At 44.4% G+C, this 25,538-nt stretch overlaps 1 protein-coding gene across 1 annotated transcript in view; it reads right to left on the bottom strand.

Moving 5' to 3' along the window:
• The window catches only part of LOC147688938 (pituitary tumor-transforming gene 1 protein-interacting protein-like), a 199,861-nt gene that overhangs the window by 158,742 nt on the left and 15,581 nt on the right, over positions 1-25,538 (bottom strand). The window contains exons 2-3 of the mRNA XM_086941836.1: positions 19,964-20,016; positions 2,572-2,680 (exon numbers count right to left, since the gene is read on the bottom strand). Coding sequence (XP_086797962.1) covers positions 2,572-2,680; positions 19,964-20,016 — 162 coding nt within the window. The remainder of the gene's footprint in view (positions 1-2,571; positions 2,681-19,963; positions 20,017-25,538) is intronic.

The raw sequence follows: 25,538 nt of genomic DNA, 5'->3' as shown, positions 1-25,538 counted from the left end.
ATTAAGTCTTTTGTACTCATGTATCCTGACACGTGGAGCCGGCATTCCTGATATTTGCAGAACGCATCCACTATTTGTGACCCTGTTGCATTGGATTCCGTCTGCTTAAAGCCCAACTCCAATATAATTTACACCACGTTATTCATGCATTGCGTAATTGTCCCAGTTCAATTGTTAAATTTTGAAAGTGTAATCGCTATCTAGGATCTTGTTGGGCATAATAGGATTTTTCACATACAACTTTAGCATATACTCATGCTCTTCAACTGAGTTAATGTGCTGTACCTTCAGGGTCGATATGCCAGACACTAAAGGGAATAAAGAAGTTGGTCTACCAGGGGACATTAAGATATTCATTGGACTTTTGCTAATTACAATTCTATTCATTGATTATATCTACCCTTTAAATAGACCACAAAACTGCTTTCTGATAATCACTTTTATGATTTCTATCACTATACTCCCTAGCCCTGTTTAATCACAACACAAAGTAAGAGTTGTATAATGTAGATCACTCTTGCACAAAGTCTAATCATGGGCGACATATGACTCTTGTACTGGATACAGGTCTTCATCGATATTCATTTACCTACGCAATCGTAAACACATTAAATATTTATATTGTTAAATTAAACCTAGAGGGATATGTGTTGCTCAATGTTTAATAAATAGCACTTTTACAAATGTCATAAAAATAGCTATTTTCTTAAAAACTTGAAAATAGAGTTTGAAGATAAACCAACTCCCAGAAACCTCACTTACTCCCATTGCTAGGATTATCAACAAGTTCTTCAGGCCACTAGAAAGGAAATTGTTTAACTGAGCACATCACAGGAGCAGGACCTGAGATTTGTTGCAATGAAGTCACAACCAGTTGTCCTGAATCAGAGATACACCTTCTTAAGGCACACAATCCCAACATTTCTGTCACTAACATACTGTTGAGATTGAAGAGGATATGTGTCATTGACACATACCGGATACAAATAAATATATATATATATATATATACATATACATACATATATATATATATATATATATATATATATATATATATATATATATATATATATATACACACATATATAAATATATATATATTTTAAGCAAATTGTTGAATATATATATATATATATATATATATATATATTCAACAATTTGCTTAAAATATATATATATATTTATATATGTGTGTATATATATATATATATATATATATATATATATATATATATATATATATATATATATATATATATATATATATATATATATATATATATATATATATATCCACAAAAGACGCGGTACTCCAGAGTAGGTTACTTAATGGCGTTTTATTTTACCACACACCAACTCAACCAACGCGTTTCAGCCTGGATGGCCTTAGTCACGGTCAGTGAGTCCTTTTTCACTTTCACTTTAAATACCCATATCTGGCTCAATGTGGCATTATGGGATTTGTAGTGTTTGAAAATAAAAGGTTTATACAAATATTTACAAAAGGACATTGTGTGAATGGCATGTTCATGGTGATTACATTATTATTTCATGCCTCTCTCATTTTCCATCACATAATAGTTCTGTTGTTTTCGTGCACATTATTTTTGTTTTTGTTTCTTACATGGCAATATTGCGCTGATCGTCAGTGTATAGTACACTTATTCTCCATTTGCGCTTATGTTCACCATTGTCTCTTGTTGCCAATATTTACATATTTACAGTGTTGGGTTTAGTACCCGTATTTTTCAATTTCTGTTGGTATGTTTCTGAAAACAACAGAACTATTATGTGATGGACAATGAGAGAGACATGAAATAATAATGTAATCACCATGAACATGCCATTCACATAATGTCCTTATGTAAATATTTGTATAAAGTTTTTATTTTCAAACACTACAAATCCCATAATGCCACATTGAGGCAGATATGGGTATTTAAAGTGAAAGTGAGAAAGGACTCACTGGCCGTGACTAAGGCTATCCAGGCTGAAACGCGTTGGTTGAGTTGGTGTGTGATAAAATAAAATACCATTAAGTAACCTACTCTGGAGTGCCGCGTCTTTTGTGGAGGAGTTAATGTTTGTGGCCAGGATCCGGCCCTAACGCTGAGCACCCGCTGTGGAGCGCTGATCTGACTACAAGGGATCACATTGTGGCAAATTATATTATAATATATATGTATATGTATATGTGTATATATATATATATGAGCAAGGCGGCTGTGACCGTCGAAACGCGTCAATCCTTTGTGCACTGAGTAAATAAACTCTTGTTCCTGATTTTGACCCCACGGAGTCAGCGCCTGATAATTATTGTTTGAAAGTCGGGATTGGATACAATATATATATATATATATATATTTATATATATATATATATATATATGAGTAACATTCAAAATACTAGTTATTTAAAAAGTGGTTCCCCTTTCTTAACAATTAAGCAGATCAGACATACATTACAATAAAGATACAACAACGTTTTTGGTATTATAGCAGCATTTCAGTGGTAGCACGTGTGAGGAATTCTTCTTTCAAGCATATCATTATATGTTTTGGTACTTACACCAGCAAACACACCAGCGAGCATCTGACAGGGAGCACATCGATGAGGGTGGAAGAATGTTTCGAGAAGGATAGTCCATACAGGTCTTATTTGTATAACACCAAAGGCACTGCACAAAAGACAAAGTAATACATATCACATTCAAGAACATCATATCAATTCATGTGACCCCTAGAACTTTGCAGAACTAGTGCTCAGACCCTTTTAAATGGATGTCTGGAGAAACAGTCTTCTCAGACACTATCAGGCTGCACTGGATGACTAATGTTCTTTGGCGTCTTCTTCACTGAGACCAGGACCAACGCATCCTCCGCCCCCGACATCAGCAACGCCATCCCAGACGGATACAAGATCCAGAGGAAAGACCACCCAACCACCCAGAACGGGTTCTCGCCATCGCCCCCAAGAGCACCCTCTGCTTCCCCACCTCCAGCAAGACCTTCCCCTCTGCCGAACACCTGCACTTCCAGATACAAACCACCCCCAAAACCACACTCAGAGAAACTCTCCTCTACAGATCCCCCAGCCCCCGAACAACCTTCGCCACCACCATCACCGATTTCATCGAAGCCCACACCATCGCCATCAACAAACTACATACTCATTGGAGACCTGAAGTTCCACCTCGACAACCCCAGTGACCCCAACTTCACTATCCATCTTGACAACCTCGCCAGCATCGGACTTAAGCAACTCGTCAACACACCAACCCACAGAGCAGGACACACCCTTGACCCCATCTTCGCGGCAGGAAACAGCGTCCAATTCAGCCACAGAACGCAGCCACCATGGATCGACCACCACAGCGTATACTTCGCCATCAACAAACCCAAGGCACCCAAACCAGCCCCACGCCCACCACGAAGGAATTGGAGCAAGGTTACCGAAGAGCAGCTTAACTCCACCCTCACCCGAGACAACCACACCTGGGCACCCAACGCAAATGACACAGCCATAGAACTCCACACCTGGATCTCTAACTATGCGGACAAGCTTGCCCCGCTACGCAAACCCTACAGACAGCACCTCAGAAAAGAGGCCTTGTTCACTACTGCTCTCCAAGAAGGCAGACGCACCTGCAGAAGCCTGGAGAAGAACAACACCAAGACAACCGAAAACCACACCACCTACAAGGACGCTATGACAGATGACGACAACCATATCAGAGGCACCAAGAGGAACTTCTGCCACAACAAAATCCTGGTCAACTCCACCAACTCCAAGAATGCAAGAATTCACCAACCCACACAGTGAAGCCACAGACATCACCCCATCCCAACACCTCTGTGACAAGCTTGGAACCTATTTCCACCTCAAGATCAAAAACCTCTACGACAAGTTCACCGGGCGCCACAGACGGCCCCCGCCCCCCAGAAACACCAGATAGCCCAACATTTCCAACCGGACACCACTCAAGGCCGAACACACCACCTCGACCATGAAAAGGATCCACTCGGGGGCCCCCACTGACCCCTGACCCCCTCACATCTACCACAGAGCCGCGGCTGCCATCGCACCCGAACTACAACACACCATCAACATCACCTTCAAAACTGGCACCTCGCCAGATGACTGAAAGCACCCAGAAGTCAGCCCCCGCCCAAAAAGTCCACAGCTGACCCCACCAACCTCAAGAACTATCGGCCCATCTCGCAGAGAAAACAATCAACAGGAAACTGACACAATTCACTGAAGAGAACGCTGTCCTCGACCCGTCCGTATCCAGATTCCGAAGCAACAACAGCACAGAGACCACCCTACCCGCCTCCACAGACAACATCGGCACCCTCCTGGACCAAGGCTGCTCCGCTGCCCTCATCCGACTCGACCTATCAGCGGCCTACGACACCGTCTCCCACAGCACACTAGTCGCCAAACAACACGACGCAGGCATACAAGGAACAGCCCTGGACTGCATCCGATCATTCCTCACTGGAAGAAGCCAAAGGATCAGACTCCCACCCTTCCTCTCTGACCCACAAAAATCACCTGCGGAGTCCCACAGGATTCATCACTGAGCCCCACCCTGTCCAACATCTGCATGGCCCCCCTCGCAGCCATCGTCCGACAACACGACCGCAACGGGACCTCTTTGCCACATACGGCACCTTCGTGAAGACTCTTTAGACAACAGGAGATTTACCTCCAAATTGAAAAACTCCAGTAACTTGTGATGTGGCATATACATTACGATGTAAATTAGAGAACCTAACAGAATGTACAAACGAAATTGAAATAGCCTTGAGAAAGCCCTGGCACCAATTGCCATAGAGGGCGAAACACGTGTCGGCGGTCAATGCTCGAATTTGCACCAATAAAAATTGTCTTTTCCAAAACTGGAGCGACCTTATCATTTGAGTGGCATCTTGAATTCAGGACTACAGGATGCAACCTTAAAATAATATGTATACAATAATGGAAAACATACTCTCTTCTTCCTAAAAACTGTTCAATTTTAAAACTCTAAAGGTCCAGAGTTTTGAGTATGTTTCCTTTGCCTTCATAAAATCTTGTGAAAACAGATATAGCTCTGGAATCCTTGGACCTATTTCTTTCATTTGTTATGAACGACCTCAACATTGTATCCTACGCAGACGACACCCAGCTCATCCTCTCCCTCACCAAAGACCCCACCACTGCCAAACTTAACTTCCAGAAAGGAATGCAAGACGTCACAGTCTGGATGACCAACAGCTGCCTGAAGCTCAACGCTGAGAAGACAGAAGTCCTCGTCCTCTGTACCAGCCCTCCAGCATCGGACAGCACCTCGTGGCCGACCGTCCTTGGAAGCCCACCTACCCCCTAAGACCACGGCAAGAACTTCGGCATCGTACTCTACTCATCACTCACCATGAACCGAAAGGTCAATGCCATCACCTCCAGCTGCTTCAACACCCTCCGCATCCCCCACAAGACCTCCAAGTGGATCCCCCCTGAGTCAAGGAAGACAGTCACCCACGCACTCATCACCAGCAGACTGGACTATGGAAACGCACTCTACGCCGGCATATACAAGTCCCTACTCTGCAAACTCCAGACAATACAGAACACCACCGCCAGACTCATCCTCAGCATCCCCCCGACACAAACTCATCAGCCAACACCTACGAAGTCTCCACTTGCTCCTCGTGGAGAAAAGAGTCACTTTCAAAATCCTCACTCACGCCTACAAATGCCTACACAACAATGGACCTAAATACCTCTATGACAGAATCAACTTCCACGTACCCAAAAGAAACATCCGATCTTCCAACCACCGGCCAAAACCCTACACATCCACAGAGCCAGAGCAGGCGGAAGATCCTTCTCTCACATTGTAGCCAAGACCTGGAACGAGCTACCGGCAGACATCAGACGCACCCCCGCCCTGAACAGCTTCAGGAAGACCCTCATGACCTGACTCTTTGGCTAAACAGATCTGCGGACCCCCCCTCAGATTCTTGAGACCCTCATGGGCGAGTAGCGCACAATCCCCTGAATGATTGATTGATTTCTTGGTGCTCAGAACTTCCCTCTTGAATGCTAAACTGAGTGTCAGTAAACCAATATTGGCCTAGCGTGTTCTACCACAAAGATCAGGTTACAGATAAAAATGCAAACAAAAGAAATCCCAACAGGATGACTTTTCTTTACACTGAGACCGAATGCCCAATGACTTCTGTCCGTCTATAGATTACCCTGGGAAAAGCTGTTCATCACCAACAGAGAACACAGCAAGGAAGGGTGCCACAACCTAGCTCCGGTGACTTGGAGACCCTAGACAAAACCTCAACTAGTGAGAAATAGAACAGTACATGTTCATGTCGAAAGATTGAGTAAGGTAGAGACCCAAAAACAACTGCAATCTGAGGTTTGTATACTGTTGAATACAAACATCAAGTTTAAAAGTTAGGCCTACCTTCAAATATCTGGTTGATACAGGGCTCCATTATGCACTCCCGAACAACAGCAAGTCTTCTTGCTTACGGGTTTTAGTAGAAACATGTAATCCATTTAAATGGCAGTTACGAATAACATTCAATATTACTTAACAGTAAATGTGTGTATTTCCCACAAACAGAGGTGTTAGAGACAAACCACTGAAACTTATGGTGCCTTATGGAACCTGCAGTAAAGTGAGTACGGATATGCATTTCATCGTAGAAACTTAAAGTAATAAGATCAATTTCTTAATTGATCGTCTGAAAAGGGAGCAGCAGCCCAAGGAGACTTCCATACAAATATGTAAATCCTAAGGGAACGGCACTGCCCCCACTTTTTAGGTTTTGCCTAGCGGAAGCTGCGCTCTGCGCAGCTTTTCCGCGCAGGCGAAATCCTGTTGATAACTGTAGGGTGCTTTGGTTCGGCCCTCGTCGTTGATTGGCTGGCTCCGTAAACGGAGCCTTGCCATTGGACGAGGGGCCTGTCCGTCAATGCCGGACCAGACACGGGGGCGTTCCCGACATTCTTTGGCTTTTGCCGACGTCACGCGAGGCCGGGAACGCCCCCGTGTCTGGTCCGGCATTGCCGGCACTGTAGGGAACGGGACGGACATGGAGCTCTCGGCTGTTGGGGAGCGAGTGTTTGCAGCGGAGGCACTGCTCAAGCGTCGGGTGCGGAAGGTGAGCGAAATGTTTGCCGGTTCCCACCCCCTCTCCCGCTCTCCGTGTCTCCCCGGCCCTGTTCCCGCCCCCGCTCTCCGTGTCTCCCCGGCCCTGTTCCCGCCCCCTACCGCTGCCTCGGCTCCCGTTCCCGCCCCCCTACCGCTGCCTGGGCCGCCCTGTTCCCGCAGTGCCGTTCTCAGCTGCAGACATGGTGAAAGTGTCCTTCAACTCGGCTCTCGGCCAGAAAGACCCGCCAAAGGAGGAGAACAGCGAGGTGCTCATCATCCCCGAGCCCAAGGTGAGCCCCCGGGAGGCTCGCCAGTTTATCAGCCTGTATATTGTGTTTGTTTGTCATTCGAAGGATCACACGCTGTGCTGCTCAAATACTCCGGTTTGTGTTTTCAAAACACTTGCAACCTTTTTATTCTCTCTTCTGCTGGATCAAGGTCTGTTTGGTTCGCATTTCCAGTTTTTGGGCTCTGAGTATCGGCTTTTGTTTTTCGTTGGAGACAGCCTCGCGTCTTTGGGATATTAATCTTGTTTTTGTTGTGAAAGCCGCCCATATATTGTGACTGCAGCCTCTGGATCCTGGGAGGCCAGTTTATCAGCCTGTATATTGTGTTTGTTTGTCATTCGAAGGATCACACGCTGTGCTGCTCAAATACTCCGGTTTGTGTTTTCAAAACACTTGCAACCTTTTTATTCTCTCTTCTGCTGGATCAAGGTCTGTTTGGTTCGCATTTCCAGTTTTTGGGCTCTGAGTATCGGCTTTTGTTTTTCGTTGGAGACAGCCTCGCGTCTTTGGGATATTAATCTTGTTTTTGTTGTGAAAGCCGCCCATATATTGTGACTGCAGCCTCTGGATCCTGGGAGGGAGAGCGTGTTTGCTGGAGGATTACGGGTACACAAGATAGAGGAGGCAGGCAGGGAAGCTGAGGGGAATCATCAAGCGAAGCCTGAGCCCAACAGACACCATACCCACCTCTGCCCCCACAGCGAGACTGAGTCCAAAGCTGCCAAAGAGCCCCAGGAGGAAGAGAAGGAAAGGTAACAGCGCAGTCGCATTTCCAGTTTTTGGGCTCTGAGTATCGGCTTTTGTTTTTCGTTGGAGACAGCCTCGCGTCTTTGGGATATTAATCTTGTTTTTGTTGTGAAAGCCGCCCATATATTGTGACTGCAGCCTCTGGATGCTGGGAGGGAGAGCGTGTTTGCTGGAGGATTACGGGTACACAAGATAGAGGAGGCAGGCAGGGAAGCTGAGGGGAATCATCAAGCGAAGCCTGAGCCCAACAGACACCATACCCACCTCTGCCCCCACAGCGAGACTGAGTCCAAAGCTGCCAAAGAGCCCCAGGAGGAAGAGAAGGAAAGGTAACAGCGCAGATTTATTAAATCCCATCCTCTCTTTTGACCAGTGCCGTAGCTATTGGAAAGTAGAGCCAGCAGTGAATCCCCTATGCCACGAGGAAGCTCCAGTTACATGTCAAAGTCCTGCGTATTTCAGACACGTTAAGCACGCACCCACGGGGATCGTGGCTCAGCCTTTAAACAGCATGCTTTCTCTGCTACTAGGAGCAGCTTTATGCCCTCTGGCACAAAGCTCCGTTAACACACCTTTTGTTCACCGGTGCTGTTAAGACGCCACACACTTATAACTCTTGTCATTAAGAACTGGTATCCTCCTGTGTCCCACATCGGCACGCCTTGTGGATTCCTGTGCTTTGGCACAGTGCCCCACTGTAACCTTAGTGCCCTTCGCAAATAACTCTTTCAGTGGTTTAATCTACACCTCCTTGGTGCCTTTGCTACTCTTTTGACTGTGTGCTATGGATAAAATTGACCTCTCCTCCTGCCCTTGCATATACTGATTTAGTAAAACCATCTTGTGACAACCACTTTGTTGGATTATGCTACACTCTTCAGGAGACCTCTGTCTCTCATGAACCCTTGTGCCCTGGAAACCGTTATAGTTCTATGTACCATAATATTAAATGGTACTCCTTTCCATATCTCTGTCGTGTGGATCCGACCACCATGTTTTGCCCTAAATCAATCTAAGGTTGCTTCAGTCAATTCTCTAATTGACACCCACCGCTCCCCCTTTATTCCACCCTTAAAAGTGGAAATATGATTTAACGAGTTAATATTTGCTTCTGACGTCTGTAACTCCTGCATGTTACTGGGTCAAATACTGCCAAGCCCACTCAACCTTTAAAGAGGATATCGTTGAATTGGGTAACTAATGATTAGCGTGTTATTTAACGTGTGTAGTTGGTGCTCAGGAAATATTATTTTGACAATGATCCCTGGGGCTTTGGCTGTGATTTTTGAACAAGTGGCTGGATATAGGACCGAGATGAACGGATAGAGTATGGGCATCTCCGGAATTTATATGGCATGTTAGTTGGTGTCCTTGGTCTGAGTGTGCGAAAACAAGATTTTTTAGTAGAGGAAGAATACAAGTTATACTCTCTAAACACGCACCCCTTATTTACCTTAAAGAACTCAACATCATTAGGATACAAATATAGAATTACTTTGTGCCTGTGTGTAAACTCGGTTACATTGCATACAATGTGTGTTTTCTTATCATAATTTGAATTACGACACCACTCAAAGATAGACTAACTCGCTCATTTAGAGCTTTGTCAAAATCTCCAGATAATACCCTGTTGACTTAATGTTTCTGCTCAGGCGTCCACCTTGGTCAGATAAAGGGTGAATAGCACAGAGCACCATGTTCCTGCACGTTTCTCACGTTTGTTGAGGCTTTGGTTACACCAGCTTTTTGCAGGTGCAAACTGTTTACTGTATTTTGTACAATTAAAGTGGTAATACAACTACTGTACTGATTTTTTTTTATATAGTATTGATAGTGCATATTATATGTATAACTAAAGAAGACTTGATACTGTGTATCTGGCAGTTTTTCTCACCGAGTCCTAATGTGTAACTTAATGGTAATAGATCAATGTTTGATTACCAGGACACACAGCTAAATTTCAAATGAGTGCCTGCCACGCTGGTGCACAGCTGGGATGGATGGATGGAAGGGTGGGTGTCTGACATAGAACAGTCTGGCACGCGGGGTGAACAGCTGGAGTGAGTGGGTGGGTGTCTGGTGTGGTGTACATCAGGCTGTTTGACTCACAGCTAACCCTGGGGTGGGTGTGTCCCCGGTGTAGAGCCAGCGAGAAGCCGGGTCCACAGCTGGGGTCGTGTGTGTCTAGCTTAGAGCAGTTTGAAAGAGAAGCCGGACGAACAGCTGGGAAGGGTGGGTCTCTAGTGTAGAACAGTTTGAAGGAGAGGTTGGGTGCACTCCTAGGGTGGGTGGGTGTCTGGTGTAGAGCGGGTTGTAAGAAAGGCTGGGTGCACAGTTGGGGTGGATGTCTGGTGTGGAACAGTTTGAAGGAGAGGTTGGGTGCACACCTAGGGTGGGTGGGTGTCTGGTGTAGAGCGGGTTGTAAGAAAGGCTGGGTGCACAGTTGGGGTGGATGTCTGGTGTGGAACAGTTTGAAGGAGAGGTTGGGTGCATACCTAGGGTGGGTGGGAGTCTGGTGTAGAGCGGGTTGTAAGAAAGGCTGGGTGCACAGTTGGGGTGGATGTCTGGTGTGGAACAGTTTGAAGGAGAGGTTGGGTGCACACCTAGGGTGGGTGGGTGTCTGGGGTAGAGCGGGTTGTAAGAAAGGCTGGGTGCACAGTTGGGGAGGATGTCTGGCGTAGAACAGTTTGGAAGAGAGGTTGGGTGCAAAGATACAGTGGTTCGTGGTTGGGTGACTGGTGTAGAGCAGTCTTGTTTGACAGGTGTCTAGTGTAGGGCAAGATGGGTGCACAGCGGATGGGGGAGGTCTGTTGTAGTTCTGCCTGTATGAGAGGCTGGGTGCTCAGCACCCTTGCCGTGTAATGCCTTGTACTACATCTGTGTTAGCAGTCGCCTCAGGCTGTTTTTTTTTATGCAGGGGACGGGATTTGATCATGCCCATTACGCCGTATTGCTTCTCAAAGGCAACTGTTGCAGAGCCAAGTGGGCTGTTGAAAATTGTGTTTTCTCCACCTGCCCCTGTTGCCTGCTTGTGCCTCCGTTTTCGTGCCTCCGTTTTCATGCCCCTGTTGCCTGCTTGTGTCCCTGTTGCCCGCTTGTGCCTCCTTGTGCCCCTGTTGTCTGCTTGTGCCTCTGTGTGCCCCTGTTGTCTGCTTGTGCCTCTGTGTGCCCCTGTTGCCTGCTTGTGCCTCTGTGTGCCCCTGTTGCCTGCTTGTGCCTCTGTGTGCCCCTGTTGCCTGCTTGTGCCTCTGTGTGCCCCTGCTTGTGCCTCTGTGTGCCCCTGTTGTCTGCTTGTGCCTCTGTGTGCCCCTGTTGTCTGCTTGTGCCTCTGTGTGCCCCTGTTGCCTGCTTGTGCCTCTGTGTGCCCCTGTTGCCTGCTTGTGCCTCTGTGTGCCCCTATTGCCTGCTTGTGCTCTGCTTGTGCCTCTGTGTGCCCCTGTTGCCTGCTTGTGCCTCTGTGTGCCCCTGTTGCCTGCTTGTGCCTCTGTGTGCCCCTGTTGCCTGCTTGTGCCTCTGTGTGCCCCTGTTGCCTGCTTGTGCCTCCGTCTGCCCCTGTTGCCTGCTTGTGCCTCCGTCTGCCCCTGTTGCCTGCTTGTGCCTCCGTCTGCCCCTGTTGCCTGCTTGTGCTGTGTTGGTGTGTGTGGAGGGCTCTGTGTGGCTGTGTGTGTGGGGGGCTCTGTGTGGCTGTGTGTGCGGGGCTCTGTGTGGGGGTGTGTGTGGGGCGGCTCTGTGTGTGAGAGAGAGAGATTTGTTTAAATACCAGGATAATTGCCGGCAGCAGCACCCTTGCCGTGTAATGCCTTGTACTACATCTGTGTTAGCAGTCGCCTCAGGCTGTTGTTTTTTTTTATGCAGGGGACGGGATTTGATCATGCCCATTACGCCGTATTGCTTTTCAAAGGCAACTGTTGCAGAGCCAAGTGGGCTGTTGAAAATTGTGTTTTCTACACCTGCCCCTGTTGCCTGCTTGTGCCTCCGTTTTCGTGCCCCTGTTGCCTCCTTGTGCCCCTGTTGCCCGCTTGTGCCTCCTTGTGCCCCTGTTGCCCGCTTGTGCCTCCTTGTGCCCCTGTTGCCCGCTTGTGCCTCTGTGTGCCCCTGTTGTCTGCTTGTGCCTCTGTGGGCCCCTGTTGCCTGCTTGTGCCTCTGTGGGCCCCTGTTGCCTGCTTGTGCCCCTGTTGCCTGCTTGTGCCTCCGTCTGCCCCTGTTGCCTGCTTGTGCCTCCGTCTGCCCCTGTTGCCTGCTTGTGCTGTGTTGGTGTGTGTGGAGGGCTCTGTGTGGCTGTGTGTGTAGGAAGCTTTGTGTGGCTGTGTGTGTGGAGGGCTCTGTGTGGCTGTGTGTGTGGGGGGCTCTGTGTGGCTGTGTGTGTGGGGGGCTGTGTGTGCGGGGCTCTGTGTGTGTTTGTGTGTGTCATTTGCGATAGATAAAGCTAGTGGCATTGTAAATGACAATGCCATTTATTTATGTTAAAAAAACATAAATAAAAATAATGTCAAGAGCAATGCCAATAGCTCTAACTTTAACAAAGGCAAAACCATTGCATTGTAAATGCTTGTTAACAATGTGAACGATTTAGGCCTCATAATCAAAAGAAAATGCACATTCTAAGAGTACTGTTCAACTAATCCTATTTTAACAGACTCAAATTAGCATTCCCACCTTTAACTCCACCAAACAAATCAAATATTTCAGTTGCTCCAACTCGATTAGAAAGTTAACATACTATGCCGAAGCAAGAGCATTGCACAATTTCCGCATAGGACTCCCCAAAAACAAATTTACCTACAAGCAATCAAACAAAGGATAACCAAAGAAAGGTCTGGAGGAAATCTAACCACGAAAACCTGGTGCTCCAATTCACCCACTAACTATTCATATAATACAGAATTTACCTTCATTTTGAAATGCACAGTACCAACGTAAGTTGGTCAACAGGTTCATTTTGTGGTTGCAGACTATTCACCTAGAACATAAAAATAAAATCATGGCGCACAGGGAAGGATAAGCCCAGTTGGGTGAAGTACAGATGTATGGGCAGGAACAGCAATACATGGGCGGAGAACAGGACTGAAAACGGCAAATGGAAAAAAAGAAACAAAGGAAGGGACAAAACGTAAAATATAAGGAGTGGAGCAAAGGGTGTCAGAAGCATAAAGGATGGGGTAGGGCATATGGGGTACAAGATGATCGAATTGTAGGATTGCAGGAACAGTGTGAAAAGAAGTGGGACCAAGAAAGAAGACTGGGGTGATCTGCGTAGGAGTGGAATGGTGTGCCACAGGCAGCGTTTGAAGAGATCTGTCAGAAATGGGATTATTCATTTGGTACTAGGCTATACCTACCAACTGAATAACCCCACTCTGGTTAGGGCAATCCACAGTTTTGAAAGCATCTCCTCTCAACATCTGGTAGTTAGGCCACAGGCAGCAGGCAAACACCCAGAGAACTAACAGTAAATGAAAGAAGTACCAACAATTTTGATAGAAAGAACACTAGAAAATTACTACCCCAGCTTTGAAAAACCAGGGAAAACTATAATCAGCAAAAAGACACCAAAATAGTTTAAGAGTAACCAGAGATTTGAATTTCTAAAGCTTTAGGTCATAAACCTCCAAGAGACAGTAAAGCACCAATCAGAATTCAATGTTCACAGTTTGCCAGAACTTAGGAGGGATTTCAGGCCTAACACAAAAAAGCACAGTTCGGGTACACCAAGTGGGCTTTTCAATTAAAGATTAACATCTGTTTGGCCAAGCGATTGAATGGAATATTTTAAAAAACTATTCACCCCTGCCAGCATGGGTTTATTATGGGACAGGGGACAACACAACATAAACGACGGGTGATTACGCTTTTTGATGCAATGGACATCTCAGGAGACCCTATGACCGTTTTGCTTCTAGATGCGGAGAAAGCATTTGATAGGGTCTACTGGGATATCCTTTGGGAAGTAAAGAGATCGTTTGGGCTCGGGGAGGGGTTTATTCAATCGGTTTAAGTGCTACATAGAGCCCCTACTGCTAGAATAAAGATAAATGGCAAATAAACTCCTCCTTTTGATATACAGAGGGGGACAAAGCAGGGTTGCCCTTCATCCCCTTTGCTATTTGCCATTTATATGGACCCTCTAATTCGATTGTTTCTGGCCAACGGCAGAATCTGCCCAGTTGTCAGTCAAGGGATTGAAACTAAAGTCCTCGCATACGCGGTCGATGTGGCCATAGTCTCTTCAAAACCTAATTTAGCTTTGGAAGCGGTTGTGTCATTAGCATCAGAGTTCGGCATATTTTCTGGGTATGCGCTTAATGAATCGAAAACTCAAATAATTGTGAATCGTTTAATTAATTTTGAGGATCCCCGTGTTACTGATTCGGCTGTATACCTTGGTATACGGGATACTTCGGATCTTGGAACATTAGTGGCTAAAAATATAGAACCAGTAATCAGAAAGGCTAGGCTGGATTTAGATAGGCTGATCAATCTTCATCGATCGCTGGTGGGGCGTTGTAATGTTATCAAAATGATTTTTTTAACAAGATTTTTATATTTAATTAGAGCAATCCCTTTGGAGTTTCAAAAATGTTGGTTTATTACATTAGAAGGCTTATTGAATCGGTTTCTCTCTGGGCACATGGTAAAACGAGGCGGACACTGCGGTATATGTTTTTGCCACAGGAAAGGGGGAGTTTTACGGTTCCCGATTTTAGAAGCTATCACTGGGCTGCCACTCTACAATATATGGGGGTACGCACAGGGGAATGTCTCCCGGATATGGAAGGGGGAAATGAACTGCCGGATGTTTATAAACTGCTTTTGGGTGAAAATGCGGGGAGGTATTTTTTCAAATTTTCAGAGCCTGGATACTACAAAAAAAACAAATTTTGATTGCGGCTTTTAAGATCTGGGGGGCTTTAAAGAAGAAGATTGGTCTGGGCAGATTTAATTATTACACAGTGTTATATAAAAATCCTGCACTTCCCGAAATCTTTTCTGATGAAATTATGGCAGGATGGGACGCCAAGGGAGTTCAAAAGGCTGGGAACTTATTCGGAATAGATGGTTTTCGTCAATTAAGTGATATACAATTGGAGTTTTCATTGGAGAAATGTAATTTTTTCAAGTATTTACAAATACGCACCTTTTTAAAAAAAAAAAAAACCGGGGGGATTGAGTGTTTGAGAGCAATGCTATTGTTGATATTACGCAAGGAAGGAATAAGGGGGGTATTAAGTTGATATATGCAGAATTAATAAGGCTAAAGCAAGATGATTTAACTAAACAGGAGGCTAAGTGGGCTGAGCGAGTGGGAACTGCTCCAGGTGCACTTTTGAAGGCTTTAGAGCTGGGTCAGTCGGTTTTATGCTCCGCTGGGCTTCAGGCACAGCATTATAGAACTGTTTTTTTCTTTGTATTACACGCTGGCCAGAATTGCTCAGTGGGGCGGGTCTTCAGGGATAACCTGTCCCAGGTGTGGGGGGTGGACGCAGATCTGGTTCATATGTTTGCATCCTGCCCTCCCCTGCAAGAGTTACTGTAACTAATTGAGGAATACCTAGATCGGTCACTTGGGGTTAAAATTAAATTAACCTATGAATTAATTCTGCTAGGAGTAAGCAGGGTGACCCAAGTGGAGAACACATATCGGTTTCTCTTTGTCGTTATGGCTGTTTTAAGGATTAAAATTGCTGCTGCCTGGCTACTCTCTATATATACAATAGAGAGAGCAATTTAAAATAGAAAGGGTAGGAAATCGAAGTTATTGGGACAATGCATTTGGGCTCCTCTAATAAAATGGAAAGTAAAGAATGATTAAATGTAGTTTGGGGAGAAATGCAATGCAATGTCGATAACACAGATGAAAGCAAAGTTAAATGCTGTTTTTTATCCTCCTTTTTTTTCTTCTCATGTTTGAAATATAACTCTTTTTCTTATGTCTATCTAATTGGCTGTTTCTCTCACTTTGTCTGGTTTATTTATATGATGATATGCTTGCAGAAAAAAATATGAAAATCTTAAAGATATTTAAAATAAAAAAATAAAAAAAGATTAACATCTGACATGGTCTCTAAAATAGAAGGCCAAATCTTCCAGTGTGGCAAGGACCAATGCTGTGGCCGGCTAGGGTCCCTCGACCTTAGATGCTTCATGGGTAGCTTAGCATCAAAGATGCTAAGGCCCCCTGAAGTCGTTAGTTAAAGCGCCAAATGCGCTGAGTAGGACAAACTTGGATTTTGTAGCAGCCAAGAGTGTTTTGCCAGTCGGGCCGATTTGCCACCTTTGGACTTGGACTCAGTTACTTTTTTGGAAGTATTATTGCTCTAGAGAACCACATCTAGGCATTGCTCCACGAGACTGGATACCTTAGCCATGGGTACCTGCCAGTTTCCAGTGCAAGAAAAAGGTCAGCGCGGGACAAACATGGATTTCGTGCCCTCCTTCCATGCATTCTTCCTCGGTAAGCCTCAGCACCTTGTCACGGTCCTCCTGAGATATGTCCCACCCATTTTAGAGTTCTGGGACAAATCTTCCTGGTCAGTACTGCAGCCCTCAGCTCCGCAGGGCAGGCTTCTAGTGACCAGGCCTCTCCCCAGCAAGGTCTCCTTCATGGTCTAGTTCTCAGTGGTCAGATGGGCCCTCTTGAAATTGTCCTGTTCTATGTGTCCCTGAAGAAAGAAAACAGGAGAACAACCACATGACCCATGGAGTGCAGTTCCAGTCCCTGGGATCCAGCAGGAGGTAGGACCCTTGTGTGAGTTCTCTTCTTCTAGCAGGAGTCTAACATCTTATTTCAGTAGGGCCTTCTTCAGATAAGAGTTTTCTCAGGTCCAGGAATGTTCTAAGGAAGTGGCGGTGGAGGTGCCAGATTTATCTTGTACACTATCCAGTGGCTGAAGAAATTATATAACCACTCCTAAGTAGGTACTTCACCTCTTTTTACAGCACTTCCTCTTTACCTAACCGTGAAATTATTGAAGAATACCGGTTTCAGGATAGCAAAACCCAGATGCGAAGAGGCATTCCTTCATCAGCTCCTAAGTCACTCCCCAATTCAAATAAGATCTCCTTCCATTTGATAAGGTCAAAACAGATGTCCTTTCTTGTAGCGCATGTAGCCTATCTATCTGGGATGGGTTTTGGTGGGAATGAATAGTAGAATCTCCCTTGACATTTTCAAGTCAAACGGGGTAGTGCTAAAACTGTCCTTTGTTCTGCAAGCTGTTCACATCCATTTTGATATAGCTAATTCCCACTAAGTAGTCAACAATGAACACTAATTGGACCTTCTTGAGCTCAGAAGCAGGCAACTATCCTCCCAGCCAAGGATATGTATTCCAGTACTGGAGTGTGATAAGCTGTAGAACTAGTTTTAAGCCAGTTTATACTCAGAAGGCCAAATGTACATTTTAATAGAGTTAGCTTTCTGTTTAAGCCATCTAAAACAAGTTTCACTATTATATTAGGCCTTATAAACCAAGAAGGAAGAGACTTTGAACCATGTTCTAGCTTTTTCCTAAGCAGAAATAGGCAAATGACATTTTAATCCCATTAACATGATTAATTAATTGCATTAGGCTGTTTTTTAAAACTGAGGGCACAGTAACCCAAACATCCAGTGTGCCTTACTTTTAAACTACAATGCACTCTTTAGGGGGTACTTCTGAATATATACAAAATTGAGTTTTCCTACACAGAAAAGGCATTTTCCCTATCATGTGTCACTGCAAAGCATTTAAATTGCAGCCCGGCCACATCACATTGGTAGTTCTTGCAGAAATATATTCTGTATAATATGCATATGCTATAATACACACTGTGGCCCACATAGGACATTGACCTTTTCATTCCATTGGCACACTTCGGGCACTATTTAAATTGGCCTTATAGGGATGTTAAAAATGTTATACAGGGAATTACAATGAATAACACTTGTTTTAGTAGAGGTAAGGTGCACAGAGTCTAACACCAGCAAAACCAGACAGACCAACACTGGGGGACCAGCACAACAAATAGGGTCACTTTGTACCGCAGCCAAGAGACAAGTCATAGTACCTGACTTGTGTCTGAAGTGGCAGTGTTACTAGTGGGTTTACTGATGCTGATGTACTAGTCTAACCTGCAGTTGGTGCAAAAAATATTTAAGAAAACCAACACAACAGGCCATGAACCCCAGAGCACTCTGTGTGTACAATTCAACAAGTTTTAGGGTACAAAGCTGTATGTAGGTCAAGCAGACTCGGTAGCCCAAAATGCAAGCTCTATAGTAAACAGCGAAAAGCACTTCAAGTTACATTTTGCATTCAGCTCTATGAAAAATGCTAGACAACTTTAGTGAGGAAGCATGTTTCAGGGACAAATGAAACTAGTGGCAAAAAGTCGTTAAAAGTAAATACAGTGTGCTTAAAAGAATTTCATCAGAGGCTTGGATAGATCAAGATAAACTCCACATTCAAGAGTGGAGATAATTTGTTCTTTGCCTTCTCAAACATTTGCAAAAACATCAAATGTAGTAGTAGGTAGACCCTGCAAACCGGAGAATCAATTTATACGGAGATATTCAGTATACAAACAGTTTAAAATTGAGGTGGATTGTTGAAGGTGCTCTATCATCTAGTGATGTCAAATTTTGAAAATCATTGTTGACTCCATTTGCTGACTATCAAAGCTTAATTTTGCAGATGACTTTATAATGTAGATGTGTACAGAAGGCTTTACAAACACCATCACACTATGCAACCATAGCGGACTCAGCAAGAAAAGATAACAGTGTCTTACGCCATTTAGTGCTGTGTTTCCAAACCTCCAGAGTTTGACCAGCTCGAATTTTATAAATTAGGACCACTAAGAGGGTCTGAATGGCTGACTTCCACGTACGGAGGTTAGCTGTGGGGCCTTACAAAATGCACGTGCAGAATGCTTAGCATGAGACAATGCTAAGTGTGAGATTCAACATGATCTAAAAGACGGTGCTGGGAGGGATTAAATCTATCGGACCTGAGATTTCTATGTGCTATCAAGAATCAGCATGAAACATAAAAGGGAGGCACTCGGAGCACTCAGAGTGTGTCCAGTTGAGGAAGGTGTAATGGGAGAGATGCTGCAAAATTGCAACAGTTTGCACTCTTAGCAGAGGGGTCACTTGGAAAAGAAAATTATTTGCGAATCCAACCTAATGGAGGGCAAGAGGTTCAGTTGTGGGCAGCAGAGACTCATCACTGTTCTCAAAGCTAATGCAGGGAAACCTAGAACCGGAGCAGGAAGGTCAGGACTAGCACCAGAATGAGCAGAAACATAACTTAAAAAGATTAGGAGGATCATCTACCCGAGCTCAAAAAGGTTCTTGGATTTACGAACATGGCAGATGAGATAAAGAAATGCAGGTAGAAACCCACCATCTTCACCTTTTCAGTAAATAAAATGGATATATATGTAACCTCAATTGTGGCGAGAGGGAGTCATAAGACTGCCAGCGAATATAGGGGCACACAAATGTCCATTGTCTTGCTAACCTAAAGCTTTCAAATGGCTAGTACGCAGCCTAGCCTTTTGTATATAAGGCAGTATACAGAGAAAAATAATTGTAATACTGGGCTGCCGGCTGGTTCATTAGTGCCATCTAACTATTGAATTCACTTTAGAGGGAGAATATACATATAACAAACATTTCTTCACATATACATACCCACTAGATAAAAGTAATTTGTAATTCAGACACTATTAAGAACAAATGCAGAAAAAAACAGAATTCAGGTAGAAAAAAAACACAACTTACTGTGACATTTTTTAGACACTGTTCACAGGATGTTCCAGAGAAATGGGAACACGCTAAAAGATAAAACAAAAAAACAGAACTGAAATATGCTGGACCAATTTGTCAGATGTACATTTACATTTATCACCATACTTTAAATGAAAGTAGGACAGGGGTAATGGGATACAAAAGGAATTTTCAGCCAATGTGAGCAGCAAGTAACGAATAGCACAACGAAGGTAAACGCAGCAGACAAAATAATTGTACTGGGCAACGCACTAGAGAGACCTCTGTGGGTTGAACATGCCTTGACCCCACTGAGTTCCCCATTATATATTTGTCATGTTTGACGACAGAGAGGAAGGGAGGTTTTCCACTCAGAACCACAGAAATGTAGACTTCCCCTTTTAAACCATCGTAATGTCAGGGACGGTAATAGAACCACTAGAGTTCATTTCACAGTGAAAGTTAATCACCAAAGCAGAGACAGGATATCAAGGCTTAATATGGATACTAGAAACACAGTTTACAGCAGTTTAATGCTTATTCGTTCTTGAAATTGTAAGTTAATAACATAGGAGATCATTGAAGCTAAACCAATAGGACACACCCCTGGGGTTCCATGATGCCTACTCAGCCGGTAGGCAACTATTTAAGAATTTTAATATCAGATTAATTAAGGACTTGTACATAAAGGAAAACTGAAAGTTATAAAACGCTCTGTAAATGTAGAGGAATTGGAAATGGTAATAGCAAGTATTGTTTTGTCTTTTACAAATAAAAAAATACTTTGAAAAAGCTCCGTCCTTTACGTTAACGATTTGTATATATTTTGTTAGTGAATTAAATATAATATTTCAGAATGTGTACATTTGTTTAAAGTACTTTTTTCCCCTCTATTTTTTGGTATTGTTTTGCAATTTGCATCATAGAATTTGCTTGGGGAGGATCCCTGGATTCCAGTAGTGATTTACTGGGGGTCCACAGAAGGCCAAGAAGCGCTGGGAAGGGCTGTTTTCTTTTTGTGAAAAATCATTCTTACAATTGAATATTGCTATAATTTGTCTTTAGAATTGGATATGCAGTATTTACTTGGATATTTCCTAAACAGAGTTGTGGGACTGTGAGGTTAATCCAAAGTTCTATGAAACAGTTCTATTGCACTCAGGAGACCTTGCAGAATGTGTGTGTTGGATGTGTCATCAAGAACCAGGGACACAGACGTGCTGAAGTTCTTTGCACTCGCAATGTCAGTAGTGTTCAAAATTGCAGGTTTTGTGAGTGTAAAACACCCAAACGCATTGTAACAAAGAGATCATGCTAGTAGCAATTTAGTTTACAACTCATAATGTCTTCATTGCAAGTGGAAAGAGGGCGAATAGGTGACTGCTGAGACCCATTAACTTTAGTCAAATGTAAATATATAAAACAGTAGCAGGCCATATAGCAATGAGTAATTACCTAAATCTGAAATCGCAGAATTCTCTCTGAAGAGAGATACTGCAGTAACAGTACCAGCTAATAGCAGCACAATTGAACAGTACCATATTGACAAGATCTCCAAGATACAGGACTATGAAGAGGGAGATCATTGTCAGTTATCTGGAAACTTACACATTTGCAAGAGTATCAACAGTAAAAAAATGAAAGAAACTAAAAGAAAAAAATTATAGGAAAAACCATGACAAGTCAAAAATAATCAAAAGAAGGAACATTCTGAAACAATGCAGAAAAAAGTAGAGAAGCAGAAGAAACAACAAAGAAAATTAGAGAAGCGTAGTAAACCTCAGCAAAAGAAGAAAGACACTAAGCAGTATGTTAAGTTGAGAAGGCAATGAGAAGCAGACAGGCATGCCAATCTCTGACACTGGAACAGTAACCACAAACCTTAACGATCACTTGCACCACCATACACTCTAAAGAAACATACAAACCCTGCCCTCATGACGTTTTAACTAATAGACTGGACCCCATCAGCTCAGCCCTCACCCCTATCATGAATAACTATTGACACAGCCACCTCCCAGATGCCTGGAAACATGCCACAGTTCTCACTCTCCTGAAGAAACCCTCAAAGAACCCTAAAACACTAGCAAACTACTGTCCCATCTCCATTACACCATTCCCTACAAAGGACATGGAGAAGATCATGAACAAACATCCAGCTTCCCACCTCAAGAACAGCAACCTCCTTGACGCAACACAATCTGGCTTTAGACCCAACCACAGCATTGAAGCCACCCTCATTCCCACCACAGACAACATCTGATTGATCTTGGACAGAGGAGACATGGCTGCCCGTCTCTTTCTGAATTTATTTGCGCTTTCAATAGCATTGTCCATCCATCCTCATTCAATGCCTACAAGATGCCAGCATTCAGGGACCAGAGCTCTGCTGGATCTGCTCTTTCCACACAGGTCACACTCAATCAGCCAGCTTCACTACTCTCACTTCAGCTACTGCGAAACCCCATCTGCAGAGTACCACAAGGATCCTCACTCAGCCCCAAGCTGTTCAAAGTCTACGTGCCCCACTCGCCAGCATCATTTGTACACATAGAATCAACACTATGTCTTGCACAGCTCACACCCAGCTTATCCTCTCCAGGGCTCGAAAAATCCCCAAATTGGACTAGTCCTGCAGGATTAGTACTTTGAAAAATCTCCTCGACCTAACTGCAACCTACTTGACCTCCGTCTCTGAAAGCGGAGCAAATGTGACAGGATAAGATTTAAAGGCATCTTTAATGGTCAGTAACTTTGTGAGCAATAAAAATGCCTTTAAATCTTGTTATTTTGTCACATCTGCTCGGTTTTCACAGACAGGGGACAAAAGTTAGTTTGTCTTCCTACTCGCCAGAAAGGGTGAGTACGACCTAAAAACAGCTCGACCTGGTTAAATTTAGCTCGCATATGTGAGCAGTCGAGTGGATTTTTCGAGCCCTACTCTCTCAACTGCCTTAAGCTCAACACAGACAAGACAGAAGTAATCATCTTCAGTAAAGACACCTCGCTATGGGACTCCACCTGGTCTGCTGCTGATCTCAGCCCCACACCCAACCCACCCACCCATGTGAAGTATCCTGGAACAATAGTTGACAATCAGCTTGCTATGACAGACCAATTGAATGTAGTCTCTGCCTTTTGTTTGCTTACACTCAAGATGCTCAAAAGGATTTTCAAGTGGCTTCCCTTTATTGCCTGCAGAACTATCACTAAAGCGCTCATCAGCAGCAAGTTGGACTATGGCAACACACTCTATGTAGGAATCAGCGAGCAACTGACCAGGAGACGCCACACCATACCGAACTCATCTAGGAGACCAGCCTGACTTGCAAACGTCCCCACAGCATTCACATCACACTGCACCTCAAAGACCTCCACTGGGTCCCAATCCAAAAGCAGGAACATTTCAAACTCCTCACGCACTCATACAAAGCATTGCACAACATTGCCCCCCCCCTCAACAATCTCATTAACTTTCACATACCTACCAGACATCGCCGCTCAGCCGACTCCTACGAGCACACAGCACCCGTATACACAGAACCAGATGTGGTGGCTGGGCCTTCTCCTACCTCGCTCCCAAACTCTGGAATAAACTACTCCTGCACATCAGAGCCGCAAATTCCGGTCTTGAATTTTGCAAGAAACTGAAGACATGACTCTTGTGAGAAATTGGGTTGTTGGTTGAGAGGGGGGTGGAAACCCTACTCAAGCAACAGCCACCGTCATTTTTAGGGTGAACCACAAAAAGTCAATAAATTAACATATGCTCAACCCTCTAGTTGCTTGGCACAAAAACAGACAGGCTTAATTTAGAGGCAATGTGTAAAGTATGTATGCGGGTCACAAACAGAATAAAATAAAACATACCACTAGAAAAATCCCACACCAATTTAGGAAAATAGAGTAAAATGTAATAAATTGTCACCAAAACAACAAAAACCTAATCAGCAGAACTATGCATTTTCAAAGTTTTATGGTAAGTATGGTGCTTAAAAGCACAAAGCATCAACTGTGATTATCTGGTCGTGCCAGACTGGGACAAAGTCACAAGTTCAGGTCGACCACGATGGAGTGTGGGCTGGACACAGGGACCAGGTTAGTCCCACTAAGAATTGTACCTTATGTTCTTGATGCGAAACATTGCATTGCATCAGTTCTGATAAGGAGCTGCGTGGGCTGCAATGCGAGGTCTTGTGTCAAGTTACAGCGTGCATCGTCTGTTCCGATGTGGCACTGCAAGGGATGTGATACAAGTTCCTGCGATGAGTGGTGTCATGCTGCGTTGTTTCCAATGAGGCGGCTGATCAGGAGCTGCAAGGTACTGGGATGCGAGGTTCTGCGTCACGCTGCGTTGAGTTGCGTCACGCTGGGGGCATTTCAGGGGGAAACCCACAGCTGAACCAGGAGGAGTACATTTTGATTCCAGCTAAGGGTGTAGGACAGGTGTCTCAGCCACTCAATCGCAAGCTCCCAGTAGCTCCCAGACACCTTCAAAGTAGCTCACAGCCGTGAGTTCATTTTTAAATAAGCAGAGTGTCACATTTTTCTTTTAATGTTAAGGGAAGCCAGTACTTACTTTACATCATTAGCCTCAGGCTGCAGAGGATAGAGCCTGATAATGAGCAGTGCTCAGTTAGATTTATGGGCAAGGCTGGGTCACAGAGGTCAAGAACTGAAGCATTTAACTTTAAAATAAAAGTCCTGGTTGACTCAATAGTGGAGCATGTGAATAAAATGATGTTTCTGAATGCTTTTAAATGGGAGAAAATTGAAATGAAAAAAGTTAACTCAAAGATTAACACTTGATTTTCATTTTCTCCCTTTTCAAAGTGTCAAATTTACAAGCAGCAGGGCTTTTGCTCCCAGTGGCCACTAGAAACTGTGCATATTTATAACTGAATAATGCTCATGTTTTCAAAAGGAAGACATTTTAGGTGAAGAAATTGTTTTCTATGAAACATTAAAGGCCTTATTACAAATACGGTGGTCCTCAGGACCACCATACCCATGGTGGTATTCTGAGTGTGGCCATCAAGACTTTCGACTCTCCCGCTGTTGGACCCGGCCCTTTATGCAGGTTCACCCCTAGACTTTTTGCTTTTTCCTAGCCTGTTTCTGGAACCTGGTGTTGGTGATTTTAGGCCTCTGTGCACTTTTTCACTGTGGTACAGTGTAAAGTGCTGAAGCTCTCTGTGTATGCATGGTGAGTGACCTGCCCTCCCATAGGAATGAATGGGGAATATGTATGCCCATGGTAGTTCCTGATGTGTGGGGAGTGCAGGGGCGAGTTTGGTATGTATGAACTCGTGAGAATGAATGCTGCAAAATGATATATACGGCATGACTGTGTCTAGTCTAGAAGTACTACTTTTGGAAGTTGGCATATTTGTGTAAGTTGGTGCTGGCGTGTGATTGGCTGGTGAGCCTGGCCCAGAGTGCCTGGGCCTGCTTGTGGATTGACTGTCTGGTTTGAGGATGACAGGGGCTGGAGAGCCCAGGAGGTTGTCTGAAGTCAGCCCATGGATGAAAGGCAGCATCTGCTGCCAGGGAAGTGGGAGGAGATGGCACCTGATAGTGAAGGGCTGTG

This window comes from Lissotriton vulgaris, chromosome 10, assembly GCF_964263255.1.
Source record: "Lissotriton vulgaris chromosome 10, aLisVul1.2, whole genome shotgun sequence".
In the NCBI taxonomy this organism is placed as follows: domain Eukaryota; kingdom Metazoa; phylum Chordata; class Amphibia; order Caudata; family Salamandridae; genus Lissotriton; species Lissotriton vulgaris.
Note: the sequence above shows the minus strand (reverse complement) of the source record. Positions and strands in the feature narration are given on the sequence as shown.